At 56.4% G+C, this 27,191-nt stretch overlaps 4 protein-coding genes across 8 annotated transcripts; 3 read left to right on the top strand and 1 right to left on the bottom strand.

The window, feature by feature from the left end:
* The first annotated feature begins 1,602 nt into the window (after positions 1 to 1,602).
* LOC137842063 (aldehyde dehydrogenase family 3 member A2-like) lies at positions 1,603 to 5,617 on the top strand. Its single transcript, XM_068655682.1, has 9 exons — positions 1,603 to 1,898; positions 2,185 to 2,416; positions 2,510 to 2,595; positions 3,077 to 3,285; positions 3,425 to 3,542; positions 3,673 to 3,814; positions 3,909 to 4,075; positions 4,524 to 4,623; positions 5,179 to 5,617. Exons 1-9 carry the CDS (start codon positions 1,737 to 1,739, stop codon positions 5,379 to 5,381), a joined length of 1,419 nt encoding a protein of 472 aa, XP_068511783.1. The 5' UTR covers positions 1,603 to 1,736; the 3' UTR covers positions 5,382 to 5,617.
* Positions 5,618 to 7,585: 1,968 nt separating this feature from the next.
* LOC137842066 (aldehyde dehydrogenase family 3 member A2-like) lies at positions 7,586 to 14,078 on the top strand. Of its 2 annotated transcripts, XM_068655686.1 has the most exons (11): positions 7,586 to 7,820; positions 8,107 to 8,338; positions 8,432 to 8,517; positions 8,846 to 9,054; positions 9,220 to 9,337; positions 9,468 to 9,609; positions 9,704 to 9,870; positions 10,340 to 10,439; positions 11,266 to 11,501; positions 12,465 to 12,588; positions 12,914 to 14,078. In XM_068655686.1, exons 1-10 carry the CDS (start codon positions 7,659 to 7,661, stop codon positions 12,543 to 12,545), a joined length of 1,533 nt encoding a protein of 510 aa, XP_068511787.1. In that variant the 5' UTR covers positions 7,586 to 7,658; the 3' UTR covers positions 12,546 to 12,588; positions 12,914 to 14,078. The 2 variants fall into 2 exon arrangements, with proteins under 2 accessions (XP_068511787.1, XP_068511788.1); XM_068655687.1 differs by lacking the exon at positions 12,465 to 12,588.
* Positions 14,079 to 14,508: 430 nt separating this feature from the next.
* LOC137842067 (aldehyde dehydrogenase family 3 member A2-like) lies at positions 14,509 to 20,849 on the top strand. Of its 4 annotated transcripts, XR_011088898.1 has the most exons (12): positions 14,509 to 14,885; positions 15,565 to 15,779; positions 15,970 to 16,201; positions 16,307 to 16,392; positions 17,187 to 17,395; positions 17,535 to 17,652; positions 17,783 to 17,924; positions 18,019 to 18,185; positions 18,953 to 19,052; positions 19,800 to 20,035; positions 20,201 to 20,349; positions 20,577 to 20,849. XR_011088898.1 is itself a non-coding variant. In XM_068655690.1 (11 exons), exons 2-11 carry the CDS (start codon positions 15,618 to 15,620, stop codon positions 20,213 to 20,215), a joined length of 1,467 nt encoding a protein of 488 aa, XP_068511791.1. In that variant the 5' UTR covers positions 14,509 to 14,885; positions 15,607 to 15,617; the 3' UTR covers positions 20,216 to 20,849. The 4 variants fall into 4 exon arrangements, 3 of the variants coding, with proteins under 3 accessions (XP_068511791.1, XP_068511789.1, XP_068511790.1); XM_068655690.1 differs by having other exon boundaries at positions 15,607 to 15,779; positions 20,201 to 20,849; XM_068655688.1 differs by having other exon boundaries at positions 20,201 to 20,849.
* An 80-nt stretch (positions 20,850 to 20,929) lies between these two features.
* On the bottom strand, positions 20,930 to 26,639 carry LOC137842062 (multidrug and toxin extrusion protein 1-like). Its single transcript, XM_068655681.1, has 18 exons — positions 26,482 to 26,639; positions 25,990 to 26,169; positions 25,677 to 25,778; positions 25,397 to 25,465; positions 25,095 to 25,243; positions 24,959 to 25,001; positions 24,820 to 24,864; positions 24,377 to 24,474; positions 24,104 to 24,201; positions 23,495 to 23,608; positions 23,315 to 23,382; positions 22,982 to 23,090; positions 22,805 to 22,880; positions 22,657 to 22,726; positions 22,266 to 22,398; positions 21,879 to 21,973; positions 21,588 to 21,735; positions 20,930 to 21,468 (listed from the first exon to the last, which is right to left on the bottom strand). Exons 1-18 carry the CDS (start codon positions 26,560 to 26,562, stop codon positions 21,263 to 21,265), a joined length of 1,884 nt encoding a protein of 627 aa, XP_068511782.1. The 5' UTR covers positions 26,563 to 26,639; the 3' UTR covers positions 20,930 to 21,262.
* Positions 26,640 to 27,191: the final 552 nt, after the last annotated feature.

Below are 27,191 nucleotides of genomic sequence, written 5' to 3'. Positions count from 1 at the left end.
GTACCACGGCACAGTGCAGCGTACAGTCCAGGGGCACTGAAAACGGAAGCTTTCTCCTTGCTGTAGATCAAGTAAAGCTGGACACTGTTGCTTTCAGAGCTTGTTGAGGCTTTGAAATTCAGACAGGCTGACTTGTGATCTGGCTTGTGACCTGCCTCATTTGACTCATGTTGCTGTTTCTGTTTTTGTTTTGTATGGTTTGGTTGTTTTTTAATTTTGATCCTTTGTCTTTGTCATTTGCTCTGAACTCTGTCATTCACTTTTTTTTGACTGTCTAACCTGAGCCATAACCCGAGCTGTGGCTTTTCAGTAGAACTGCATGTTTTGCTCCTCCTTTCTGTAGGTCAAGGAAGTATATCTCAGTAACTCTTCTCTTGAAGTCATTTGGAGCCCAGTCTCCTTGACTCTTGGCACTGCTGCTTTGGACAAACACCTTTTTCAATAGCCCTTTGTATGTGGCAGGCTCCCCCCTCCTCTTCAGCTGAAAGCAAACGAAATGCCAGTGGTGCTGTTGAGTCTCGTTGCAGTCTTCGTGCCAATCATTTTCATTGTTTCTTTGTGGCTCTTTCACATTTTCCGTGCTCCAGCTATGTCTACAATGCAGCCCACAGACCACGGCTTTGTACTGCAGAGTATCTTGTTCTTGCAAATGTGAGATCAGCCGTAGCTTTCAAAACAAGTGATGCCATAAATGAACTGAGACGCATTTATTCTTGTAGGTTCCTTAAAGCTCCTCCCTGTTGTTAGTTTTCTGCACTTGCTTTTTTTTTTGATGGAGTGTTATTTGGGCTTTTGTATCTGTCTGGCTTGTTGTGCCACTGCCCAGATGATGTAATTTAGGAGTAAACACTTGGATACACATTTAAGTGGGAATTTAGGATTGCCAGCCTGGCTAAAAACTTGGTTATGTCAGGGTGGTGTGTGAGCTAGTAAAATATGTATAGAAGAGCTGCGTTATTCGGTGGACTCCTGAAAGCAAACGCTGCGTATCTTATCCTGTAAGGCAAGGTTCTCCTTCAGCAGGCTCCACTGGCTGCTGTTGGGGAAGGGAATCAACCGCGGTGCCTTGCCAGAGCTGACTGCAGGAGGGGAGCTGGAACAAGAGGCTGCTAGGCAAGGAGGGAAGAGGGGCAGCAGCGCAGATTCTCCATCAGACATCTCCTGCTGCTCTGTGCCTACTCCTGGCGATCAGAGAACCTCCGGCACTGCTTACCTCCCGCTTCTCCTGCCGGTAATGCCTTTCCCAGAAATAGCTCTCATCTTCATTGTCCCTTAGTGACCGAATGCAAATAGAAACGCTGGCAGCTCCTTCACACCCCGCACTTCTCAGGAATCGGGGGGCGGGAGGGGACTTTGGCCTTGCCCCTGGGCTGCCAGCCTCGCCCTGCGGCTGCCGGCCTCCAGGCGGGGCCGCTGCCCCCCTCCGGCCGGGCACAGCCCCCGGGGACCCGGCACGGGCAGCGCCGGGGGCTCGGCCCCGACCGGGACCCTCCGGGGGCTGGGGGCGCCCCCTCCTCCGGGGCCTTTTCCCGCGAGTTTTGTCCCCAGGCCCCGCCCCCCGTGCCCCAAGCCCCGCCCCCTACCCCACAGGCCCCGCCCCCCGAGCCCCGCCCGCTGCTTCCATTCGCCGGGGACCGGGGAGCGGCTCCGGGGCCGGGTCCGTCCCGCATCGGGGGGTGCCGGGGGCTCGCAGGCGCCCACGGGCAGGCTCCGGGTCCCCGCAGCGCCCAGCGGGCATGGAGAGGATGCAGCAGGTCGTGGGGAGGGCCAGGGCGGCCTTCAGCTCGGGACGGTGCCGCTCGCTGGAGTTCAGGCTGCAGCAGCTGAAGAACCTGGAGCGGATGGTGCGGGAGAAGGAGAAGGAGATCCTGGCGGCCCTGCAGTCGGATCTGCACAAGGTCTGTGCGCAGGGGCGGTTGGCAGCTGGGGGAAAAGCGGCAGCCCCTGGGTTGCATCCTGATTGTTGAGTGGTGAAAGGGCTTGGGCTGGGAGGGGGCTTAAAGACCATCCAGCTCCGACCCCCTGCCATGGGCAGGGTGGCACCCAGGGGATCAGCATGGCCAGGACCCAGTGACCCTGGCCTTGAACGGCGCTTGTGCAGCTCAATGAGCGCGGGGGCCACCCATGGGTGCAGGAGGTGAGTGCCTGCTGTCAGCACCCTCAGTGATCTGCCTGTCATTGCAGTGTGGGCACAACGCGTACAGCCACGAGGTTATGGGAGTACTGGGAGAGCTGGCCCAGGCCATGGAGAATTTGCCATCATGGGCGGCTCCTCAGCCGGTGAAGAAGAATCTGCTGACGATGCGGGATGAGGCGTACATCTACCCTGAGCCGCTGGGGGTGGTGCTGGTGATCGGTGCCTGGAATTACCCCTTCATGCTGGTTGTGCAGCCGCTGATCGGAGCTATTGCAGCAGGTGGGGACCTGCCTGGGGTCTGGGTCTGTGTGGGGGCCATGGGAGGTGAGAAGATTGCAAGGGTTGAGCAACCGCACTGGTTTTGTCTCCTAGGCAATGCGGTGGTGGTGAAGCCGTCAGAGGTCAGTGAGCACACGTCCCAGCTGTTGGCAGATCTCCTCCCCCAGTACCTGGATGAGGTGAGTGTTGCTCTGCACTGCACTCGTTCCACGCCATCTCGTGGCTGCTCCAGTGAGCTGCTACAGACCAGAGGAACCACAACAGGCTCATATACCCCCAGGAGCTGAAGCATTGTCTGACATCTGTTGTCCTGTTTCAGAGAGGCTGTTCCACTTACAGCATGGCTCTGCCGTACACTTTGCTCTCAGGAACTAAAAACATTCTCTAGGTGGGGAGAGAGAGCTGAGGAAGGGGAGAGCCTGGTGGTCACTCGTGCTGTTGGCTTCAAAGTGTAGAAGAAGCTTGACAGCATGACTCAGCCCTGGCCTCTAACTCTGTTTCTTTCTCATTTCTGTGGGACAGTGCAATCAGTGGAGTTTCATGTTAGAAGGAGCCCAGGTTGCAGTCTAGCCCACAAGCGAGTTTGCCTCATGGAGAGCTGCCCACTGGATGTAATTCATTTAGTCAGGGTCAGTGTGAGTCTGACTCTTGTCTCTGCAGGAGCTGTACCCAGTGGTCACAGGAGGAGTGCCTGAGACAACGGAGCTGCTGACGCAGAGATTCGACCACATCCTGTACACCGGGAACACCGCCGTGGGCAAAATCGTGATGGCAGCGGCTGCCAAGCACCTGACGCCCGTCACCCTGGAGCTGGGTGGGAAGAGCCCCTGCTACATCGACAAGGACTGCGACCTGGCCGTCGCCTGCAGGTCGGGCTGTCATGGGCCCAGGGCAGGGGCTAAACATTGGGGCTGGGGCAGGAGGATGTGTCTGGGCCGCTACGGGCTCATAGGTGACGGTGGGGTGGCAGTGGGGACTGGAGGGGGCTGAGTGTCCCTGTTGCTGCAGGCGGATAACGTGGGGGAAGTACATGAACTGTGGGCAAACCTGCATTGCCCCGGACTACATCCTGTGCGAGCCGTCCATCCAGAGCCAGGTGGTGGAGAACATTAAGGCGACTCTGCAGGTGAGCGCGGAGGCTCTCGTGCTGTGGCCGCTGTCACCTCGGAGGTGTCAGTTTGTGACACGGAGGCTCTGTAGCCGTGGCCGTGCTGCGGGTGAGTGAAGGGCTTTGGTTCTGCTCTGCCCTTTGCCAGGAGTTCTATGGGGAAGATGTGAAGAAGTCTCCGGATTACGAGAGGATCGTCAACAAGCGCCACTTCAGGAGGATCGTGAGCCTGCTGGAAGGCCAGAAGATCGCGCACGGGGGAGAGACGGATGAGGCCTCCTGCTTCATAGGTAGCTGTGGCGCGTGGTGGGCAGAGGCCCTGTGGCGGACCCCATCTGCTGTGCTGCTGACCTCATGCCCTGTGTGCCCTCCCGCTTGCCTCAGCACCCACCATCCTGACGGACATTTCTGCGGAGTCTAAGGTGATGGAGGAGGAGATCTTTGGGCCGGTGCTTCCGATTGTGTCAGTGAAGGGCGTGGACGAAGCCATTGAGTTCATCAACAGTCGGGAGAAGCCCCTTGCCCTCTATGTCTTCTCCAACGACAAGAAGGTGGGTCAGGGCTCTGTGTGGCTCCATGCTGGGTGCAGCCGTCCCAGGCCCAGCTCGGTGCTGGGCCCTGTTGGCTGCTGTTTGTGGGTGGATTGCAGCTTTTGTGTCCTGTGGGACAGGTGTGTCCGCAGGCAGAGTTGCCAGAGCCCCCAGGGCACATGCTGAAGCAGTCAGGATCTACCTGGTGTTGTGAAACAGGGGTGGATAAAAGGCTGAATTTCCTGCTTGGAATCCAGGTTGCCATGCAGTGATCCTAGGGACTTTGAATGTTTTGCTGTGGAGGAGGGTTCTTGTGTTTCTAGCTTTTCCATTTCAATTAGTGTTGTGTGGAGAGGGCTTATCTGAGGTGTCAGGCAGAGAAAGTGAAAGTGAAAGCTTTTTGTTCCATGGCAGAGACCTGTTGGTCTCTGCTAGGCCCTTGTTATCTTGTTGTTTTTTCTTCTGTCAGGTAATCAAGAGAGTCATCTCAGAAACCTCCAGTGGGGGCGTTACTGGAAATGATGTTATTATGCATTACTTGCTCTCAAGTTTACCCTTTGGTGGTGTCGGTAAGTTTCTGGGGCTCCTTTTAGCATTGTGACTTGGTGCTTGTGCCACAGCACTGCAGTGGTTGGCTTGTGCCCAGCTACTCCTGTGCCTGTCACCTGTGAAGGGTCTTTGTATAGCAGGTCTCAGTAACAACTACAAATTCTACAAGTCTCTTAAGAGAGAGGAAACATGAGAGAATAAGAGAGGGAAGTATGTTTGGTATGTGTTGTTGGGAGGATTGAAGTATGTAGCATAGAGTAATGTGAAAGGTGTTTTCAAAACATTAGTTGTGACCAGGGTGATCAGCAGTAACTGCTGGAGGGAGGGTGCAGATGGACGCCTTAGAGACTGGGAAGTTCTGCAGAGAGGAAGGACACATCCTCCCTGCAGGAATATAGGGGAGAAGTTAAGCTTTGAAACTACAGCAAGCCAAAATGTGGATAGGTAACTTGCACTGCAGCTGGCCAGCAATGGAAACTTTCCTGTGTTCCTGCTTGCCGTGCTGGTGGCCACAAGTAGCCAAAGGCTTGGCCTGCCAAGCCTGTGGTGTGACCTGGCTGGGTTGTGTGTCCCAGGGAACAGCGGGATGGGCGCCTACCACGGCAAGCACAGCTTTGAGACCTTCTCCCACCGCCGCGCCTGCTTGATCAAGGACCTGAAGATGGAGGGCATGAACAAACTCCGGTACCCACCTGGCAGCCAGAAGAAGCTGGATTGGGCCAAGTTCTTCATTTTGAAGCGGTTTAACAAGGGCCGAGTTGGACTGTCGTTGAAGTGATTACTGTGAATTTCATGTTTATGGCTCATTAGATATGAAAGATACCACGTGTAGGAGATGAACATTTATTGCAGCTTTTCAAACAGCAGGGCTATTAATAAGGCACCTTTCTGCCACATCTTTGTAGGCAAAGTTTCTGCTAGTTCAAAATGGGATTGATATTCATCAGTAGTGCCTGACATCTTTCTTGTATTGTACTGGAAAATGTGAATCTGGATGTTTAACTATTCATGTAATACCTAAACAGTCTGGGTAGATTTGTCATTTCACCAACTAATGAATTTCATAAAATTTTCTATATAACATAGAAAGAGAACAAGTGTCTCAATGGGCAATAAACCTTTGGTGTTGGGTGGGTTTTTTTGGCTTATGGTAGTACTGCAGGGCTGCAAGTCAGCATTATTTGTTTAGAAATGCTTGTCACAAGATAAGTTCTCACTCGGCGCCGTTCCAGGAGACTCAGCTGGTATTTTGCAACACATAAAGCAACCTCAGCTTGTTTCTGGTCCACAGCTGGCTAAAAGATGCCCCTGCCAAGGCCAAGGGGCCATCTCCCAGGATGGCATCACAGTGCTGCTCTGTCACTCCTGTCAGTACAGAGGAGCCTCAGGTTTCTGTGAGGGCATGGCCTGGTAGCAGTCTTGGGCCCCAGGATGAGATGCAGGCAGGGATGTTTGCCTGCTCTGTGTGCTGCCAAGCACGAGCAGCACTGCAGTGGCATGGAAATCCTCTGGCTGAAGGGGGAGGATTTTCAAGCAGGAGAGCAGACTGGAAAATGGCCACTGTGGAAAGCACAGGTAAGTAGCGGTCTCGGTGTTCCTGCAGACACCCTCTTGTGGGTGTGCTCACTGCACAACGCAATGCTCCACTCCCAGAGTTCACAGACTCTTCCTCTGGCTGCAGTAGCACGAACCCCTTGTCTAATTTTTTTTTGGACTCTCAGGCAGCATGGCACATGGACAGAGCTTCAACATAACCTGTGTGCAAGCGTGCTAAATAGGATCAAGGAGAGTGTATTCACAAGGTGTTGCTCCTATGAGAAAAGTTCCCACTTTTTCTCCTTGTGTCGTGTTGAGTGTGAGCCCAGCTCCTTTTCATCTATCACAGTGCAAAGGAGCCACCAAGCCCAGCCTGGTTTTCTTTACATTGTGCCTGCTGCGTGCAAATACGGGCAGTTGCTTGTCACTCTTTTCCACCGCAGGCTGGCTACTGCTGAGGTTTGTGCAATCGCTTGTGAAATGTTTGTGTGCTGGCTGAGCCGCAACCCGCAAGTTGTTTGCAAAGCCACCCAGCTGCAGGAAAGGCAGGCTTTGTGTCGGGGGGAGCGGCAGCTCAGGCACAGCGCCTTGGGATTAAGCTTGTGTCCTGCCCTTGGAGAGACGCTGATCTGGGAATACAGCGTGGAGATGGAGCTGATGTGAGGGGAGCAGGGATCCAGGGGGTCTGGGTGTAGATGTGGGGTGCCTGGGAGCTGCTGGGCAGCAACTGCTCTGCTGCAGCCCCATCTTGGGGGCATGAGCAGCTGGCTCCTGGTCCTGCACGGCAGCGAGGTGAGCGAGCAGGTGCAGAATTAGCTGGGCATGGTTTTGGCTGAGGAGCTTCACAATAATACATACGGCCTCTGTAAGAGTGTCGGGTATGCTGCCTGAGGAACGGCGCTGTCAGAAATGACAGCGAGTAACACCTCTGCAGTAAGTTCCCAGTAACCCGCTGCAGTTCCTGGAAGTTGGTGCGGGACTGATTTCACGGGAATGAGCCCGGCCTTGGGTCAGTGTCATTCCCTGGACGTGTGACTCGTGTTCAGCACGTGAGAGCTGCCTCAAGGTTACGCTGCTCGCCGCTCAGCCCCCTGCTCTTGCTTCTTTTGCCCCCGTCCCCCCCACGTGTGACTTCAGGCCCCGGCTCTTCCTCGGCTGCCAGCGACCGCAGCCTCTGCGTCCCCCCGGAGCAGGGGGAGCTGGAAGAGCCCCACGGCTCAAGGTCGTGATGCCACAGCAGTCAGGGGAGAGGCCGCCCCGTGCCAGCTCCCCTGCTAGATAAGGCAGCCGGCACGGGGGGACTTTGCCCGGGCCCTGGCGCTGCCGGCCCCGACCGCGACCCGCGGGAAAAACCCGCGCTGGCCCCGCCCCCTGCGGCCAAAGCCCCGCCCCCAGCGCTCTGAGCCCCGCCCCCAGCGCCGCTTCCATTCCGGGGCGGAGCGGCCGGGGAGGGAGGGACGGGGGCAGGGGGCAGGGGGACACCGGCACTGCCCGCACGGCCTCGCAGCGCCCAGCGGGCATGGAGAGGATGCAGCAGGTCGTGGGGAGGGCCAGGGCGGCCTTCAGCTCGGGACGGTGCCGCTCGCTGGAGTTCAGGCTGCAGCAGCTGAAGAACCTGGAGCGGATGGTGCGGGAGAAGGAGAAGGAGATCCTGGCGGCCCTGCAGTCGGATCTGCACAAGGTCTGTGCGCAGGGGCGGTTGGCAGCTGGGGGAAAAGCGGCAGCCCCTGGGCTGTATCCTGCTCGTTGAGTGGTGAAAGGGCTTGGGCTGGGAGGGGGCTTAAAGACCATCCAGCTCCGACCCCCTGCCATGGGCAGGGTGGCACCCAGGGGATCAGCATGGCCAGGACCCAGTGACCCTGGCCTTGAACGGCGCTTGTGCAGCTCAATGAGCGCGGGGGCCACCCATGGGTGCAGGAGGTGAGTGCCTGCTGTCAGCACTCTTTGCAAGCTGCCTGTCGTTGCAGTGTGGGCACAACGCGTACAGCCATGAGATCATGGGAGTGCTGGGGGAGCTGGCCCTGGTCATGGAGAAGCTGCCATCCTGGGCAGCCCCTCAGCCGGTGAAGAAGAACCTGCTGACGATGCGGGACGAGGCGTACATCTACCCCGAGCCGCTGGGGGTGGTGCTGGTGATTGGGGCCTGGAATTACCCCTTCGTCCTGGTCATGCAGCCACTGATCGGGGCCATTGCAGCAGGTGGGGACCTGCATGGGACCTGGGTCTGTGTGGGGGCTGTGGGAGGTGAGAGGAGCACAAAGGTTGAGCAGCAGCACTGGGTTTGTGTCCTAGGCAATGCGGTGGTGGTGAAGCCGTCAGAGGTCAGTGAGCACACGTCCCAGCTGATTGCTGATATCCTCCCTCAGTACCTGGACCGGGTGAGTGCAGCTTTGCATAAGGTGTGTTGTTCGTCAGTATCTTGTGGCTGCCCCAGTGCAGCTGCCCCAGGCTAGGGGAGATCCTGCAGGTCACCAGTGCTGTAGGCCTCAAAGCATGGAAGCAGGTCCACAGCCGGACTCAGCCCTGGCCTCCAACTCAGTTTCTTCCTAGTTTGTATGGGGCTGTGCAATCAGTGGAGTTTCATGTTGTTAGAAGGAGCCCAGGTTGCAGTCTAGCCCACAAGCAAGTTTGCCTCATGGAGAGCTGCCCACTGGATGTAATTCATTTGAGTCAGGGTTGGTGTGAGGTTGTCACTCATCCCTGCAGGAGCTGTACCCAGTGGTCACAGGAGGAGTGCCTGAGACAACGGAGCTGCTGAAGCAGAGATTCGACCACATCCTGTACACCGGGAACACCGCCGTGGGCAAAATCGTGATGGCAGCGGCTGCCAAGCACCTGACGCCCGTCACCCTGGAGCTGGGTGGGAAGAGCCCCTGCTACATCGACAAGGACTGCGACCTGGCCGTCGCCTGCAGGTCGGGCTGTCACAGGCCCAGGGCAGGGGCTAAACACTGGGGCTGGGGCAGGAGGATGTGTCTGGGCCACTACTGGCCCATGTGTGGTGGTGTAATGGTGCTGAGAGAGGGTGTTTGGGGCTGGAGGGGGCTGAGCGTGGGGCAACTGTCTCCCTGTTGCTGCAGGCGGATAACATGGGGGAAGTACATGAACTGTGGGCAAACCTGCATTGCCCCGGACTACATCCTGTGCGAGCCGTCCATCCAGAGCCAGGTGGTGGAGAACATTAAGGCGACTCTGCAGGTGAGCGCGGAGGCTCTCGTGCTGTGGCCGCTGTCACCTCGGAGGTGTCAGTTTGTGACACGGAGGCTCTGTAGCCGTGGCCGTGCTGCGGGTGAGTGAAGGGCTTTGGTTCTGCTCTGCCCTTTGCCAGGAGTTCTACGGGGAAGATGTGAAGAAGTCTCCGGATTACGAGAGGATCGTCAACAAGCGCCACTTCAGGAGGATCGTGAGCCTGCTGGAAGGCCAGAAGATCGCGCACGGGGGAGAGACGGATGAGGCCTCCTGCTTCATAGGTAGCTGTGGCGCGTGGTGGGCAGAGGCCCTGTGGCGGGCCCCATCTGTTGTGCTGCTGATTTCATGTCCTCTGTGTTCTCCCGCTTGCCTCAGCACCCACCATCCTGACGGACGTTTCTGCGGAGTCCAAGGTGATGGAGGAGGAGATCTTTGGGCCGGTGCTTCCGATTGTGTCAGTGAAGGGCGTGGACGAAGCCATTGAGTTCATCAACAGTCGGGAGAAGCCCCTTGCCCTCTATGTCTTCTCCAACGACAAGAAGGTGGGTCAGGGCTCTGTGTGGCTCCATGCTGGGTGCAGCCGTCCCAGGCCCAGCTCGGTGCTGGGCCCTGTTGGCTGCTGTTTGTGGGTGGATTGCAGCTTTTGTGTCCTGTGGGACAGGCGTGTCCGCAGGCAGAGTTGCCAGAGCCCCCAGGGCACATGCTGAAGCAGTCAGGATCTACCTGGTGTTGTGAAACAGGGGTGGATAAAAGGCTGAATTTCCTGCTTGGAATCCAGGTTGCCATGCAGTGATCCTAGGGACTTTGAATGTTTTGCTGTGGAGGAGGGTTCTTGTGTTTCCAGCTTTTCCATTTCAATTAGTGTTGTGTGGAGAGGGCTTATCTGAGGTGTAAGCCAGAGAAAGTGAACGTGAGGGCCTGTTGTCGCATGGCTCCCTTCCCAGTGCTGATTGATGTCGTCTGGTCTCTGCTGGGCCTTTGTAATTTTGTTGTTGTTTTTTCTTCTGTCAGGTAATCAAGAGAGTCATCTCAGAAACCTCCAGTGGGGGCGTTACTGGAAATGATGTCATCATGCATTTCTTCCTCTCAACCTTACCCTTTGGTGGTGTCGGTGAGTTTCTGGGGCTCCTGAAATGTTGTGATTTGGTGCTTGTGCCACAGCACTGCAATGGTTCGTGTGCCCGGTACTCTGCGCCTGTCACATGTGAAGGGCCTCTGTTTAGCAGGTCTAAATAACAACAACAAATCCTACAAGTCCCTTAGGAGAGGAGACAAGAGAGGGAAATATGTTTGGTATGTGTTGTTGGGAGGATTGAAGCGTTTAGTGCAGATTCATTTAATTTCTTTTTATTAGTTTTCCAGGAAGCTAGTTGAGCTTTCCAGAAAAGGGTTTGGATGTCACGGTGCTCACAAACTGGTGGTGAGGCAGTGGCGTTCTTCTGCTCTGACCATCAAATGCTGTGTGGGGACTGAGAAGCAGAGGTGTACCCTGCCAGGGAGCTCAGAAGAAACCCTTTTCACTCATCATGGGTCAGGTCTTGGAGGCACATGTGGAGTTTTGAGGGAGGGATCAAGATCCAGGGGAGTGCTGGACATGGCTCAGACGCATAGGGAACAGCACCTACAGGGACACACTGAAATCCTGGAGTCTGTGTGGTCAAAGGGGTGTGGGGAAGATGAGAAATGGAGTGCAGGTGGACATCTTAGAGACTGAGAGGTTCTGTGGAGAGGAAGGACACAGCCTCCCAGCAGGAATATAGGGAAAAAGTTATGCTTTAGAACTGCAGCAAGCCAAACTGCGGGTAGGTAACTTGCACTGCAGCTGGCCAGCACTGGAAACTTTCCTGTGTTCCTGCTTGCCATACTGGTGGCCACAAGTAGCCAAAGGCTTGGCCTGCCAAGCCTGTGGTGTGACCTGGCTTGGTTGTGTGTCCCAGGGAACAGCGGGATGGGCGCCTACCACGGCAAGCACAGCTTTGAGACCTTCTCCCACCACCGCGCCTGCTTGATCAAGGACCTGAAGATGGAGGGCACAAATAAACTCCGGTATCCACCTGGCAGCCAGAAGAAGCTGGATTGGGCCAAGTTCTTCGTTTTGAAGCGGTTTAACAAGGGCCGCTTGGGACTGATCTTCTTGGCCCTCCTGGGGGTTGTGGCAGCAGTGGTGATAAAGGTGAGCTTTGGCTCTTTGCTCTCTACCCGAGTGCGTGTGCAATTCATCTTATCTGCTGCCAGTTTTGCAATTGCAGTCCTTTCTTAGAGCCTGGCCTGTTTGTTTTTTTTTTGTCCTGACACGATATCTGGCCTATCTGAAATAGCTAAAATCTGTTTTCACTCTTGCATATGATATCTAGAATAGGAATGTCCTTAGAGAAATTTCCTAGGTTTCTGTACTATTTCTTGCTCTGCCTTGGGTGGTGACACCTCTGAGAAACTCCCTGCAGAGGTACACAGAGTTTGGTGTATTTTGGACAGGTCTCTTAGGTGTGATTTCATTTTCAGGGCTTGCTTCAGCAGGGCAGTGCATAGGTGGGGCTGTGATATAAAGTTGAGGTCTGTGACAAGCTCTTGTTCATTGCCTGGTTGCAGCCCCTTTCTGACCTCAGCTCAGTTATTTATCTTTCCTCCCCTGTTTCCAGTTGGGTAATGAGGAAGGATTGGATGTCCTCACGTCTGTGCAGGAAGCAGAATCCTGCTAGCAGCAGCTGGAGGACTCAAGATGCCTCCTGAGATGGAGCAATAAGATCTGAATCTCCAAGCTTGCCTCACGTTGGTTCTCTGTGGCTGCAGACCAGGCGCTATGCGTGCCTGTGTGGCTGCTTCTCACAAAGCTTAGCTGAGCATCCTGCCTGGCCCTGCCCTGGGGATTTAGTAGCCTTAAGGGAGCAGCCATTGCTCAAAAAGGAGCTGGCAGTTTGTTGTTCTGCGTTGTTACTGCTGTGAGGGGAGGTGCAGGAGCCCAACCAGCAGGAGGGAATCACCTGTCTCCACGTTTGAGTGTAGGAGGAAGTGCAAGAGCCAACAACTGGCTCAGGCCTTGCAGTAACAGCCAGGGAAGCAAGCCCTGCCTAGGTGAATGACTTCTCAGTGAAGAGGGGGAACTCACAGCATCTTGAAATCATTTGGGTTTTCTCAGAGTCACCAGTCTGTGCTGAAGAGAAAAGCTCTCTTGATTGTGCTGGCTGTTCAGAGGCTGGGCTGGCTCAGTGGGTGTTAAGGAGCAGCAGGTTTCAGAGCTCTGCTGTTGCTGTTACAGTGAGGTAGGCATCTTTTTCTTTTCCTGTGTGCAGACCTGGTTTGAAATTGGGTGAAGCTTTGTTAGAGTAGTGAATGTGGGGCTTGGAGAGGTTCCCCCTGACACCAGAGAGCAATGCTTTCCCTGGCAGCACTCAGAGCTCGTTCAGTGTCCAAGATAACCAGCAGTGTGTGCATGCCGTGGGGACAGGAGGCGGGTGAGTTGGTGCCAGTGACACCCTGGGGAAGCAGAAGGGAAGGAAGGGGCTTTGCTTCATGCTGTTCTAAAAAGACAAATGGTTTTGTTTCAACAACTTCATCACAGGACGGTGGTGTTTTTTGCTTTCACAGATGGCTTACTAGTGAAGAGAGGAGAAGACACCGTAACCCATGTGCAAGATATTCTGAGTGCTCACTTTGAGTCTATTTCTTTAAGTCTTTTTTTTTTTCTTTCCTTTTTGAGCTGGATTATTTCAGTGAGCTGTTGAGCACAAAGAGTAGCCCTGGGAAGGCACTAAACAGGGAGAAGCCTTGGACTCGTGTTTACTAAAAGGCCGTAATGAAAGAAAGGGACCTTTGGGTACAAGCTCTCAAAAGGAGAACAGAAGAGCAAGAGACACCAGTACCTACCACCAGCCCGTGCCATGCAGAGCACAGCTTCCAGGAACACGCACCCTGTGTCTTACACCAAACTGCTTCACTTCTTTCAGTGACAAACAGGAGCTCAAGTTTCAGCTGTCACTGGGCTGACGTTGTTTTCCCTGCGGTTTTTGGGATGGTTGCTCTTCTGTCGTGCTCCAAACAGCCACCCTCTTGGTGACAAGTCTGAGGCTGTGCTCCTGCTGTGCTGGCTGATGATTTGTGCCCATAGTGAAGGTTATGAATAAACCAAGCTTGCCTTCTAATTGAGGTGAAATATTCCCAGGTCCCTATGAGCAAGAATCATCCATAGTCGGTCAGGTGATGCAGGTTGCCACCCTTTTTGGGGCTCTGGTTTTCACCACGTGCCTCTTAACAATTATTTGACAATTAGAAGCTAACAAAGAAGATTATGCGCTGCTCATATTTTACTAATAAGAATATCTTATGCTTGTACAAAAAAAAAAAAAAAAAAAAAAAAAAAAAAAAAAACAACTTCATGGCCTGTAGAGAGAAGTGGTAATCATGAAAAACCTGTTCCTGGTTGGAGTCTTTGAAGAGGAAACAATTACAGGAAGTGCGTGTACTCCTTTGTGTTTGAGCTTCTGGGTCTGCTATAATCTTGCACTGGGTTATAACAGGGGACCTGTTCTAGCTTGGGGAGACAATACTGGAGAAATTTAAGATGAAAGGACTTAGTAAATGTTGTTTAAATAAAATTTAAAGTGATGAAAGGAAGAGGAAGTAATTCTTAGAAAATTGTATTCGCTGTGCAGGAGGTGGGATTTCTTCATGTCTGGTGAAAATCCATACAATAACTATTTTTAATTATATATTTTGCAAGTACAAAATAAACGCTAAGAACTTAAATAATGAAGCAAGTGTGGTAAAGTCGCTGCAGTCTCCTGTGGAATCCTGCCTGTCCTCTGCCACTCCTGGCGCTGGCCAGACATCACAGACGTGTTGCAAGGTGTCAAGCTGATTAACAGACATGCCCCAGGACAGAAACACAGATCCTCAGTGCGGTGGTCTCCCTGCTCTTGGGGAACGATCAGTCTGACTGGCTGGACCATTTCTGCTCCTGCCCCGTGGAAATCCATCCATCCCGTGTCTCCCACCCGCAGGTGCCAGTTTGGGATTTGCTTTCACCTGGACGATAGCGCAGGCTCTGTGTTGTTGACTCCCGACAGCTGCAGCGGCACACAAAAACATCCCCTGGCTTCATGCTCTGAATCAGAGCAAAGCCACGTGGTCTTGCAATCAGGCACAGGCCTCTGAGTCACTGCCCCAGCTGAAACGCTGCCATCGCAGCACCGCCAGTCCTCCTGGGACGAGCACGGCTGCTTGCGTGCCTCTTGATGGCAAACAACACGCAGCAGCGCGGCTGCGCCCTGTGCTGGAGAGGCCATCGAGGGTCCCTGCTGCCTGTCCCAGTGCTTCAGTGAACCCAAGTGACAAAAAGGAGCAGTGCTGCCTCCCGTGCAGAGCAACAAGCTGCGATTCAAGGCTTGTGTATTCGCAGCACGAGGATATATCTGGGTAAAGGGTGCCTTGTTATCTAAGCCCTGGGCCAGAGCCAGATATCCTGTCGTGGGAGGAGAGTGCTCCAGCTGTGTCAGGGGAAGGGCTTGTCCCTGTTCCTGCTTGCACTGGGAGACCAGCTGGGAGAGAAGCTGCTCTGAAGGTAACTTTCATTTTTCCCTTCCTTTTTTTTAATGAGTCATCTTCTTTCTTGGTTGGCCTCAGGTTGGTGTTGTGCAACGGTGGCAGAGAATGGGGAAGGGCAGATTGTAGTGGGTGCAAGAGAACCTTAGAACTTCATTTCATGAGGCAGGGATTGTAAGCAGAGTTCTTGTCCCAAATAAAGCCGAAACGCTGCCCTGGGAGGCAGGATGAAGCCTCCACGGTGTTTCCTAATGGTGGTGTCATGTGAGGGCTTCACAGTTGTGCCACAGCAGGCTGGTTGCTGGCACGCAGCTCAGTCTGCAGCTGCTGCCATGCAGGACACAGTGATCTCCACGTTACGGCTCCTTGGAGCACACCTGTGAGCAGAGGGGGGGGCAGCAGGTAATTTAGGTCAGGAAGAAGCAGCTGCAGGGAGATTCATCGCCTGTCCTTGGAGGCTGCTGTGAGAGGAGCCCTCAGACTGAGGAGGAGGGTGGGCTGCTCTGTGTGGCTGCCTCGGGAGCAGGGGGACACCCAACAAGGTGAGCACATCCCAGCCTGGCTCTGGGTGCAACATTTCTCAGTGGTGGCCCGGTGTTGAGCGTTCCCAGCACTGGAGAAGCCGCCTCTGCCTCCTGGCAGCTTGTGCAGTCTGCCCAGGGCCCTGTGGTGTGATGAGCTTATTGCTCTCCTCACAGCGCCCAGGGACATGGAGAGGATACAGCAGATCCTCCTCACAGCGCCCAGGGACATGGAGAGGATGCAGCAGGTCGTGGGGAGGGCCAGGGCGGCCTTCAGCTCGGGACGGTGCCGCTCGCTGGAGTTCAGGCTGCAGCAGCTGAAGAACCTGGAGCGGATGGTGCGGGAGAAGGAGAAGGAGATCCTGGCGGCCCTGCAGTCGGATCTGCACAAGGTCTGTGCGCAGGGGCGGTTGGCAGCTGGGGGAAAAGCAGCAACCCATGGGGCTGCCTTTGCCCTGCCGGGTTTCTCCTGATGTCCCACATGGTCCTGGATGAGCTTGGTGGTCTCTCCTGACTGCTATTGTGGGTCCAGGAGATGGGTCCCCATTGTCAGCACCCTCAGTGAGCTGCCTGTCATTGCAGTGTGGGCACAACGCGTACAGCCACGAGATCCTGGGCGTGCTGGTGGAGCTGGCCCTGGTCATGGAGAAGCTGCCATCCTGGGCAGCCCCTCAGCCGGTGAAGAAGAACCTGCTGACGATGCAGGACGAGGCGTACATCTACCCCGAGCCACTGGGGGTGGTGCTGGTGATTGGGGCCTGGAATTACCCCTTCGCCCTGATTGTGCAGCCGCTGATTGGGGCCATCGCAGCAGGTGGGGACCTGCATGCAGCCCAGGTCCCCTGAGGGGTCTGTGTGGGGGCTGTGGGAGGTGAGAGGAGCACGAGGGTTGAGTGGCCGCACTGGGTTTGTGTCCTAGGCAATGCGGTGGTGGTGAAGCCGTCAGAGGTCAGTGAGCACACGTCCCGGCTGATTGCTGATATCCTCCCGCAGTACCTGGACCAGGTGAGTGTGGCTCTGTGCCTGATGTTGGGACTGTCCTGAGGAAACACCTGCCTTGCTTTCAAAGGGCCCAGCGTGTTAAAGGTGAATCATTTGCCTGCTATCTCCTAAAGGGCATTAAGTGAGAGATATGGTAAGGGTTGAATTAGTCCTAGAGTACAGAGACGCACTGATATGTTCTTCCTGCTTTCATGTAGCCTATTGGGCCTACATAGTGTCCCTGTCTTTTTGATGTTCATCACAGCATAAAGGCTTGTGCAGGTATTTCTCACTGCAATACCTGCTGTATGGGGTGCTGGTCTGTAGGTAAGCACAATTTTGTGCCAGATGCTGGCTGTGCCTGGCTCTTCCTGAGCCAGTTTGGGGCTGGCTTGCTTGGTGGCTGTCAAACTTCACTTTTCACATCCTGCCGTGCTTACAGCATGGGGCTTTGTTTCTTCTCCACTTGTCTGACATCAGTTGCGCTGTTCCAGTGAGGCTGTTCCACCTACAGCACAGGTTTGCTGTGCAGTTTAATCTCAGGAGCTAACGCATTCTCTAGGTGGGGAAGGAGAGCTGAGGAAGAGGAGAGCCTGGTGGTCACCTGTGTAGGCTTCAAAGCGTGGAATCAGCTCCACAGCCTGACTCAGCCCTGGCCTCCAACTCTGTTTCTTCCTAATTTGCATGGGGCAGTGCGATCAGTGGAGTTTCATGTCATGGGCAGTGTAGCTCACAAGCAGGTCTGCCTCATGGAGAGCTGCCCACTGGATGTACTTGCTTTGAGACAGGGTCGGTGTGAGTGTCTCTTGTCCCTGCAGGAGCTGTACCCGGTGGTCACAGGAGGAGTGCCTGAGACAACGGAGCTGCTGAAGCAGAGATTCGACCACATCCTGTACACCGGGAACACCGCCGTGGGCAAAATCGTGATGGCAGCGGCTGCCAAGCACCTGACGCCCGTCACCCTGGAGCTGGGTGGGAAGAGCCCCTGCTACATCGACAAGGACTGCGACCTGGCCGTCGCCTGCAGGTCGGGCTGTCACAGGCCCAGGGCAGGGGCTAAACATTGGGGCTGGGGCAGGTGAATGTGTCTGGGCCGCTACGGGCTCATAGGTGACGGTGGGGTGGCAGTGGGGACTGGAGGGGGCTGAGTGTCCCTGTTGCTGCAGGCGGATAACATGGGGGAAGTACATGAACTGTGGGCAAACCTGCATTGCCCCGGACTACATCCTGTGCGAGCCGTCCATCCAGAGCCAGGTGGTGGAGAACATTAAGGCGACTCTGCAGGTGAGCGCGGAGGCTCTCGTGCTGTGGCCGCTGTCACCTCGGAGGTGTCAGTTTGTGACACGGAGGCTCTGGAGCCGTGGCCGTGCTGCGGGTGAGTGAAGGGCTTTGGTTCTGCTCTGCCCTTTGCCAGGAGTTCTACGGGGAAGATGTGAAGAAGTCTCCGGATTACGAGAGGATCGTCAACAAGCGCCACTTCAGGAGGATCGTGAGCCTGCTGGAAGGCCAGAAGATCGCGCACGGGGGAGAGACGGATGAGGCCTCCTGCTTCATAGGTAGCTGTGGCGCGTGGTGTGCAGAGGCCCTGTGGCGGACCCCATCTGTTGTGCTGCTGATTTCATGTCCTCTGTGTTCTCCCGCTCGCCTCAGCACCCACCATCCTGACGGACGTTTCTGCGGAGTCCAAGGTGATGGAGGAGGAGATCTTTGGGCCGGTGCTTCCGATTGTGTCAGTGAAGGGCGTGGACGAAGCCATTGAGTTCATCAACAGTCGGGAGAAGCCCCTTGCCCTCTATGTCTTCTCCAACGACAAGAAGGTGGGTCAGGGCTCTGTGTGGCTCCATGCTGGGTGCAGCCGTCCCAGGCCCAGCTCGGTGCTGGGCCCTGTTGGCTGCTGTTTGTGGGTGGATTGCAGCTTTTGTGTCCTGTGGGTCAGACTCATCCCCAAAGTTGCCAGAGCCCCCCAGGCACATGCTCGAAGGGCCGTGGTCTTGTTCCTTTCCCCATGTCTCGGCTGGGTGCTGCTTCCTCATAAGTCCCCTGGCCCCATTTAGGATCAGGTGATGGTTCAGGAATTCAGGTCAGGGATCGGCACTGGCACAACACCACCACACAGCATGTGGGAGGGCTGAGCTGTGCCCAGGCTCAGGTGTCTGCACCAGAGCCTTCCCTCTCTGTTTTGTTAGTAAAACTGTTGCTGATCTGATGCTTAGGTAATGTAAAACTGAGTCAACGACACGTAGGGTTCCCTGATTGTACATCTTGTACCCTGGGTGTATCCTTTTGTTAAGGGTACCCTTAACAAAACCTTTTGGGTCTGGGTGTGTGTTCAGTGTCCGTGTTTGCCTCTGCTTCAGTGAGCTCCTTCCCTTTCCACCAGCCTTGACCCAGGCGATGTTTTGGGCTGCTCCCGCAGCTGCAGAAGGCCACCACACGTGGCCATGTCTTTAAGCGTCATCTGACAGAGATGTCCCACCAAGGCCTGCCCTGAGCCATGTCACCCACAGAGCGTTTCCTGTAGCCACGGGGATGCTGGCCTGCCTTGATTTTCCTCTGTTTTGTGCCATCTCTCATTTTGGTTTAGCTGATCAAAAGGGTGATATCGGAGACCTCTAGCGGCGGTATGACTGCCAACGACGTCCTCATGCACTCCACGGTCCTGGATCTGCCTTTTGGTGGTGTGGGTGAGCCCCCGTTACCCATACGTGATTTTTGTGCCCCAGCAGCAGCGTCTGATCCTGGTTCTGTCATCCCCACTTGTCAATTTAGTATCTTTCATCTGCATTTCTCCATTAAATATATTTTCAGAGTGGGTACCTTTTGTGAAATGGCTTATTAGCGGTTGGAGTAGCATTGGTGCTGGCCCTGAGAGGAAAACTCTGGCACATCTGTGCAGCTCCAGTTCCCCCATGTAGGATGCAGTTGCCCAGGGATGAGCAGCTGGTTGAACCTCCATGGCTTTGTGGCAGAGACAGCCTGGCTATGGGTAGTGGGCTGAGCTCTTGGCTGTTTCTGACAGCCGGTTGCTGTGTGTCCTCTTTACATTCCTCTGTGTGAAAAAACAGCCCCTGTGCCTGCCCTCCCGCACCCCAGCATTGGTTCAGTGGGAAAAGCAGGACTTGCCCTTGGGAGGAGAGAGCTGGTGCCCTTGTAATTTCAAGGGTGGGTGGACAGAGCCAGCCTGAGCTGCAGCAGCAGTTCAAGGCAGCAAGTCGTCCTCGCTTATTTCTGGTGGGTTGTTAGAGCTCCTTGTTGCTTCTAAGCCCTGGGGGAGTGTAGCTGCTGTTCTCAAGTGTGAGAAGCACAGTGAGCAAGCTTTCCCTGTGTCCTTGGGGCTGCAACACAGCAGTTAAGAAATGCGGCTGTCATAATGAGTGAGAGGCTTGGCCTGCCAAGCCTGTGGTGTGACCTGGCCGGGTTGTGTGTCCCAGGGAACAGCGGGATGGGCGCCTACCATGGCAAGCACAGCTTTGAGACCTTCTCCCACCACCGCGCCTGCTTGATCAAGGACCTGAAGATGGAGGGCATGAACAAACTCCGGTACCCACCTGGCAGCCAGAAGAAGCTGGATTGGGCCAAGTTCTTCATTTTGAAGCGGTTTGACAAGGTCCGCTATGGACTGATCTTCTTGGCCCTGCTGGGGGTTGTGGCAGCGGTGATGATAAAGGTGAGCTTTGGCTCTTTGCTCTCTACCTGAGTGTGTTCCCAGCTGCATTCCCTGAGCCTTACCACGTCCCATCCTCCATCCACCATTGCCTCAGACCTCCCTGATGGCCCCACAGGGCTCTGTTCCCTCTCTGTGGGACTCAGCCATGTTTCTGTGCCCCTTTAGGTGATGTTCCCGTGACGAAGGGTGCTCTATACTCAGCTGCAGATTGGGTTGTAACTCATCATTCTCATCCTGCATTCCTATTCTTGCTGCAACTTCTTCTCTTCCAAGGCATCTGACCCACTAATGAGGCAGAAGCAAATGAACCCCAGGTAATGCAGAGGTAATCGGTCCGCTGGACTGATGCAGTCTGAAGCCATGGGTCCTGCCTCAGCAGTGCAGGTGGAAGGAGGCAGTGTCTCCGTCCTGCTCTCCAAACAGGAGCCCATGGAAAAGCTCTTGGGCGCGGGGGGATCATGCCACAAGCACATCAAAGGAAAGCCACATGTTACTGGGCCCGTTACCTATGTAACGTGTCTCCTGTGATCCCTTTATAAAGCTGTCTCACAGCAGCAAGAAGCCTGACAAAATGAGTGTGACGGATGGGGACCGCAGGAGCGCCAGGGACCCGGCACTGTTGGTGTGCAGCATCTGGAGCTGGGCACCAGCAAGGGGGAGCTGCAGTGACCCAGCTCTGAGGAAGAGCCTGAGCAGCTGGTGACCTTGTGCATAATTTCATTTCGTTTTTTTGGTGTACTGGTAGTCTTTTACCTCTGAGACTGTAACTGGAAGCCTGACCCTTGCTGAATAAAACCCTTGCTTTACCATGAAAGCCACGTGGGGCCTGGGACTACGAGGGGCAGGGCAGCAGGTGCCAGGCACAGGACCCAAAGGAGCCAGCCTGAGCCCAGCTGGGTTTATTCTTTATTTGGCATTTTTCAGAGCAGCAGCGTGAGCTGGGCTGTGCAGCTCTGGTCAGCAGGCAGCAGTTGGCAGCGTGGGCAGGGAAGGGGCTACCCGCATGCTCGGTGCGTGTCGGGCAGCCCAGAGCAACATTTTGGGTGTTGGAGCAGCTGTAGGGCCTGGCCCCAAGCAGGATCTGATGAGATGCTGCCAAAGGCTGAATGCATCTGCTCTGATGGGACACGCGGGTGCTGGATCCTTTTGCTGGCTGGTCTGTGCTCTGTGCATCCGTCAGTCAGGAGGGGCCTCCGTCCCCAAAGTCCCTGGAGTCCCAGGTGCAAGTCAGTGTTTGCTGGTCATGAGTTTTATTACGATGCCGAGCGCAAGCACGATGATGGCTGCAGCCACTGCCAGCCCGCGCCGGACAATCAGCTCCTTGGTGGACATGGTGCTGCCCGGTGGCTCTCCCTGGGGCTCCGGCTGGAAGGTGGCTCCCTCCAGCCTGGTGATGGCCGTGAGCACCACGCCGTTCTGCGCTTCCACCCCCGCTGCAACGAGAAGGGGATGGGGTCAGCGAGGGCTTCTGGGCTTTGAGAGTTCTGCCTGAGGTCTGACAGTGTTATATGAGCACTGCAGGCACACGGACAGCCCCAGCCCTCAGCCGTACCTACGCAGCCCCGCACTGCAGCGGCTGGGAGGTGAGCGTGGGGCGGTGGGGTTGGTCCGGTACCGGAGGGCAGCGCCTTGCTGGGGGGTTCGGGGCCTGAGTGTGGCTCCTCTGGTGGCAGCGGGGTCACTCCTGCACGGTGCTGAGCCTGGGGGGACAGCCGAGCACAGGGAAGTGGCCGTGGTCCCAGATGCAGAACCCTGGGTTTTGCTATCCCAGCCCGCTGCGATCACAGCGAGGCTGCTGGGGACCATCTGGCGGGGTGGGCAGGCTGCTGTGGTGTGCGGTTACCTCCTCGGCAGCCTTCCTCCAGTCCATGCGGGAGATGTAGACGATGAAGCAGGTGCAGAGCATGGAGACGCAGACCAGCATGCTGAGCCACAGCCCTGCCAAGGGCACACCGGTGTCAGCCAGGCACCACCGCCGGGCAAACCCGACAGGAACATCACTGAGGTCAGCAGGGGCATTGGGATGGGGCTGCCCAGCAGAAATGCTTTTCCCCAGTGTGATTTAGGGCTCCCAGCAGTTACAGGGACCATCCCAGTCCACCCCAGTGTGCCCTGCAGAGCCAGGCAGGGGTCATATCATAGCAAGCCGTTGGTGGTGCAGGGGGAGCCACATCCATCGGAGAGGAGAGGATTTTGGGGGTGCAGAGCTTCCCACCCCAGGGGTTTGTACCTATGACACCAATCCTGGCCACGAAGAGCAGCACGACTGCCAGGGGCAGGCCCACGCCGTAGTAGCTCACGGCGTTGAGGATGGCGCCAAATTTCTGCTTGCCTATGCCTCTGAGAACCCCGCTGCAGGCACCCTGTGAAAAGAGGGAGTGGGGCTGGGGCCATGTGGTGCACCTGGGGCTGAATTCAGGGCTGTGCTGCTGCCCCAGCGTGCTGGACAGACCCTGGGGACAAGGCTTCCCCTGCCTCTGATGGTTATTTTTGTATCCCTGCCCTGTCCTGAGGGCTGGCATCTTTACATGAGCTTGGGGTTTTCTGATGGGTACTCCCAGGTAGTTGATTCTCAACTCCGAGGTCCCCTAGTGACAGTAGCAGTGTCCCCGGGGACTTACACACATGGCTTCAAATAAATGGAAGATGACGTAGACAGGCAGGACCCAGGCCACCAAGTCAACGATCTCCCTGGGGACAGAGAAGAGCCAGTGGTCACGTTTAGGAACAAACATCCGTGCGTCAGGGCCAGGAGCTGGGGACACTCACTTGTCGCTGGTAAAGATATATCCCAGCACGTCCTTTGTGGCAGCTAAAATAGCCCCCATGGCTACGCAAAAGAACCCTGGAAAACAGAACCAAGAGCTGGGAGCATCCTGACAGCGACGGGGAGCACGGAGCAGGTGGAGGGAAAGATCAGGGGATGACACCACCACCAGCCCTGACCTGTGCAGAGCAGGCTGGTGGACGAGGCCCTCTTGGACGTCTCGACGTCGCCGGCGCCCAGCGCGTTCCCCACCTGCACGCTGGCAGCTGTGCCGAGCCCCAGGGGGATCTGCAACCACAGGGTTTTGGCCAGGTAATGGGGCCAACGCAGCAACAGCAGCAGCAAGGGGGGATGGAGAGCAGGGTTTAATTTAGGAGGGGGAGGCAGGAGCAAGGAGAGAGCATGGAGGGGGGGGATGTGGAGACCAGAGTCGGCTGGAGCTGGTTTTAGCTGTGTCCATACTGGGACTGCCCTTAGGGAGCCTGGTCTGGACTAAAACCCCCAGCCCTTACCATGAAGGCGACGACGGACACCTCGTAGATAATGGACTGTGCCGAAAGCTCCACCACACTCAGCAGCCCTGGGGGCAGGAGGGCTCAGCACCGGGTTCAGGCACCCCCAAAAGTGCTGCCTCAGCCCCCGCGCTGCCTGTGGTGCCCCATCGCACCCTGGCAGCCCCCTTCCCCGCTGACCTATCAAGAAACTCCCGATTTCGTAGGTCCACCACTCGATGCACATCATGAGCATGCTGGGGATGGCCAAGGAGGTGAAGCTGTCCCACTCCAGCAGGCACTCGCTGGACCAGCCTGCAGAGCAGAGACACCCGATGGAGACCAGAGAGGAGAAGAGTCACCTCCAAGGGTGCCCGAGGCAGCCGGACACACCACTCGCACCAGGACCCATTTGCAGATCCCCAGCACAACACCCATGGGCTTCATGGCACCTCCAGCCACAGAGCAGGCACTCAGGAGCTCTGCTGATGGAGCGGAGCAGTGCAAGGCTCAGCTCAGCCCTCCTGGAGCAGAGCATCTGAGGACAACTTCGTGCCTAGGTCTGTGCTCATCCGGCTTTGGGGCTGAACCCTCAACACCTCGGCAGGAGGTTTCCTTCCTCCAGAATTAATGATTACTGCACGGTGCCCTGCCAGCGCTCACATGATGAGCTGCCACCGAAGCGGCGCTGCGTTCCTGGGCTGGGGTTAATGTTTCCCCTCCAGGACTACCAGCAGTCACTCAAAAGAAGTGCTGGAAGATTTAGGAATCGTGTTCATATAAAGCAGGATCTGGTCAGTGATGCCTTACCTCCCCACGTCTTCACGTGGAGCTTCTTGCCTACAATATACAGGAACAAGAAAATGGTTTGAGAATACTGAGCAACAGTGTTGGCCCAGGCAGAGCCCCTGGAAAGGAAACGAGAGCGGTCGTTGGCATCACACTCACACCTCCCCGGGAGCAGGGTGCTGGAACCTCGCGTCCCACCATGCCCCATGAGCAGCAGCTGCAGCTGGTGGTGCTGATTCCCCCACAAAATCACTTTTTTTGTGTGTCCTTTTTACCCCTAGGGGCACTACTCACGAGATTCCCAGGTGGAACACGTAGAGGAAGATGCAGTTGGCAATCACGTTGACGATGTTGCCGACGATCCCGCTCAGCACCAGGGGCCACATGATCATCTGCAAGCAGGAGGGGACAGGGCTGCAGCAGCTGCGGGGACACCCTCGCCAGCCCCAGTCCCTCAGCTTTCACAGCCAGAAGGGAAACGTCTGATGTCTCTCCAGCTCCGTAAATGAGAGCTTTGAAGGTAAAATCCCAACGTGGGGACATGGGAAGGGATGCTCATCAGGCAGAGGAATGCAGTTTTCTGTGTGATGGGGTGATCTCCAGGGCAGAGCTGCTCCGCGGTGCCTTGGACAAATGCTGCCTTGCCATGGGGAGTGGCGTGGATGAAAATCCACGTGTGGTTGAGGGGATCCCTGAGCCAGGAGGATCCTCCATGGGCTCGTGGCTGTGGGACCCACCTGGTTCTGCAGGTACCTTGTCTCCAGGTTGTACAGAAAAACCGCCTGGAAAGCAAAGGGGGGGCATGAGCCAGGGCTGGTTCTGAGCGTGGGATGGGGTACAGTGGTGGAAAACGTGCGGCCAGCACCCAGGACTTACCGGGAGAGCGGGGACAAACGCCATCACGTAGAGCTGGGTTAACCTGGGGGGGCACGAGAGCCACAGTCAGCGAGGAACCACGGCCACCATCCCCCCGTCATGCTGGGGAGGGACAAAGCCCTGGAGGCCACCCGACCTGGAGACCTCGGGGTCCTGGTGGAGGAGGAGCAGAAGCTGCTCGATGTTGATGAGGATGGCGCAGCAGGGGAAGCAGCAGAGCAGGAGGATGAGGGTGGCACGCTGCAGGATCACCCCCACACGCAGCAGGTTCTTGCTGCCGTAGGTCTGCAGGAGAGAGGACGGCAGTGAGCACTGGGAAGGACTGGGAATTTCCTTGGGAGCTCAGCACTCCCTCTTATGGGGTGGCTGCTGGGGCTCTGCAGTGGCTGGTGATGCCAGAAACCCCGTGTCTTTAGGGCAAGCGGCAGCGTTACCCACCTGTGATATCAAGGTGTCACATGCTGAAGACAAACCATATCCTACAGAGATGGCAGTAACATTTATAACCTGGAAAAGGGAATAAAAAATGAGAATGGGGAGTATTTAAGGCTTTCTAGTAGGGAAAGAGGGAGAGCAGTTAAAAGGAAAGAGAGAAGTCTGAAGTCTCCTCTGTCCCTACAGGTCACAGGCAGCCCCAGCTCTGTCCCCATATCCCACCCCAGCATCAGCGGGGTCAGGGCTGGTACCCAGCTCCCGGGCAGCCCCGCAGTGTTCTTACCGCGATGGCCAGCGTGACGGAGGCCAGCTCGACCTTGCCCAGGTGGCCGCAGAATATGGAGCTGACGAGGTGTATCAGGAAAATCATCAGCTGGATCAGGATCTGAGCGCGGAAAGAAGAGGTGGAGGTGAGCAGGGGTGGCTCTGCGGGGGACACCTCGGGGTGAGGGGACAGGAGGGCAGCGTATTTAGCAGCCCTCGGGGTCCATCTCATCCAGGAGCTGTTGGAAGGCTCCGCTGGCTGAGTTCCCTGCTCCTTGTTGTGTCGGGCTGTGGTCAGTGCAGCCCCGGTGCTCGCCTCCCGGGGTCCTTACCAGCGGCCCCGCCAGTACCAGCAGCTTCTTTGCGTCCTCCCAGAAGTTGTCCGGTATCAGGCGCTGAAGCCAGCGGCGTTTCTTCCTGCAGCCCCCGGCCGGGAGCTCATGCTGCCCGGTGGCTATGGGCTCGCTGAAGCCGTTCTCCTCCGGGAGGCTCGCCCGCTTCATGCTGCCGCTCTGCCGGGGAGTGAAACGACCCCTTCCTCCGCGCTCTGTTAACACCGCCGGGTGCCGCGGCTCCTCCAGGGTGAGCAATGTGTAACCCGGGGCGTGAACTTCAGCCAGGAGAGCTGGCTGCGTGTGCCCTGCGGCCAGCAGCGATGGGGAGCAGGGGCAGGGGCAAGGCACGGGGCTGTGAGCAGCACGGAGCCTGCGTCCCACTGCGAGCAGTGCGGAGGAGCCCAGGCGTGCAGTGCAAGGTGCTCGCTGCCTGCCCCAAGCTGGTGTGGGGACTCAGATTTCCCAAATCGCCCCCGTGAGCACTCATACCCTGCTCCTGCTCTGCTGTGGCTCCGCTGGCTGGTGAGCAAGACGGTTGTCCTCCTCTTCCAGCGGAGATGGAGGGTTCATGGGTCCGTCCGCTGTCAGGTCCTGGCTCCGAGTGCTTCACCAGCAGTTGCTGGGCCCCTCTCATCCCAGCGGAGGTGGCCAAGACAAGCCGGCCCCATTGGCTCCAGCTGTCGGCCTCGCACAGCACAGCAGCGTCAGATTTCACCGTCACCACTCCGCCAGGCCAAATATAGCATCCTGCCTTGGCCTGGCGCAGGGAGCTGGGGGGGCTCAGAAGCTGTCACTGTGTGTGCAGACCCTCTTTGGGACAGAGAGGCTGGGGGCTCCATGCCCATGTTGCAGAGCAAGGGACTGTCCCGCTCTCCTGGGCTGTGCTGCCAGAACTATGAGCAGGGCCCAGCCTGCTGCAACCTGCAAAACCTGGGCACAGCAGGACCGTGGTTACCTCCTGCCTGACCCCTTCTCTCCATCCACAGGCACCCAGCGCAGCCCGGCGGGTGATACCATCCTCCACGGGATGCGGTACTCATCTCTGAGCACCGGCTGTGCTGCAGAACTCACAGCATCACTGCTCCGTGCAGCTCCAGGTAAGAGCAGGAACGTGGGACAGGGCTTGGTGTAAATGGCAGGGGGCTGGCAGTGCATGAGGACCCTGTGGCCAGAGTCAGCTTCACCACCCAGAACCAGGA

This window comes from Anas acuta, chromosome 19 (genome assembly GCF_963932015.1).
Source record: "Anas acuta chromosome 19, bAnaAcu1.1, whole genome shotgun sequence".
Taxonomy (NCBI): Eukaryota; Metazoa; Chordata; class Aves; order Anseriformes; family Anatidae; genus Anas; species Anas acuta.
Note: the sequence above shows the minus strand (reverse complement) of the source record. Positions and strands in the feature narration are given on the sequence as shown.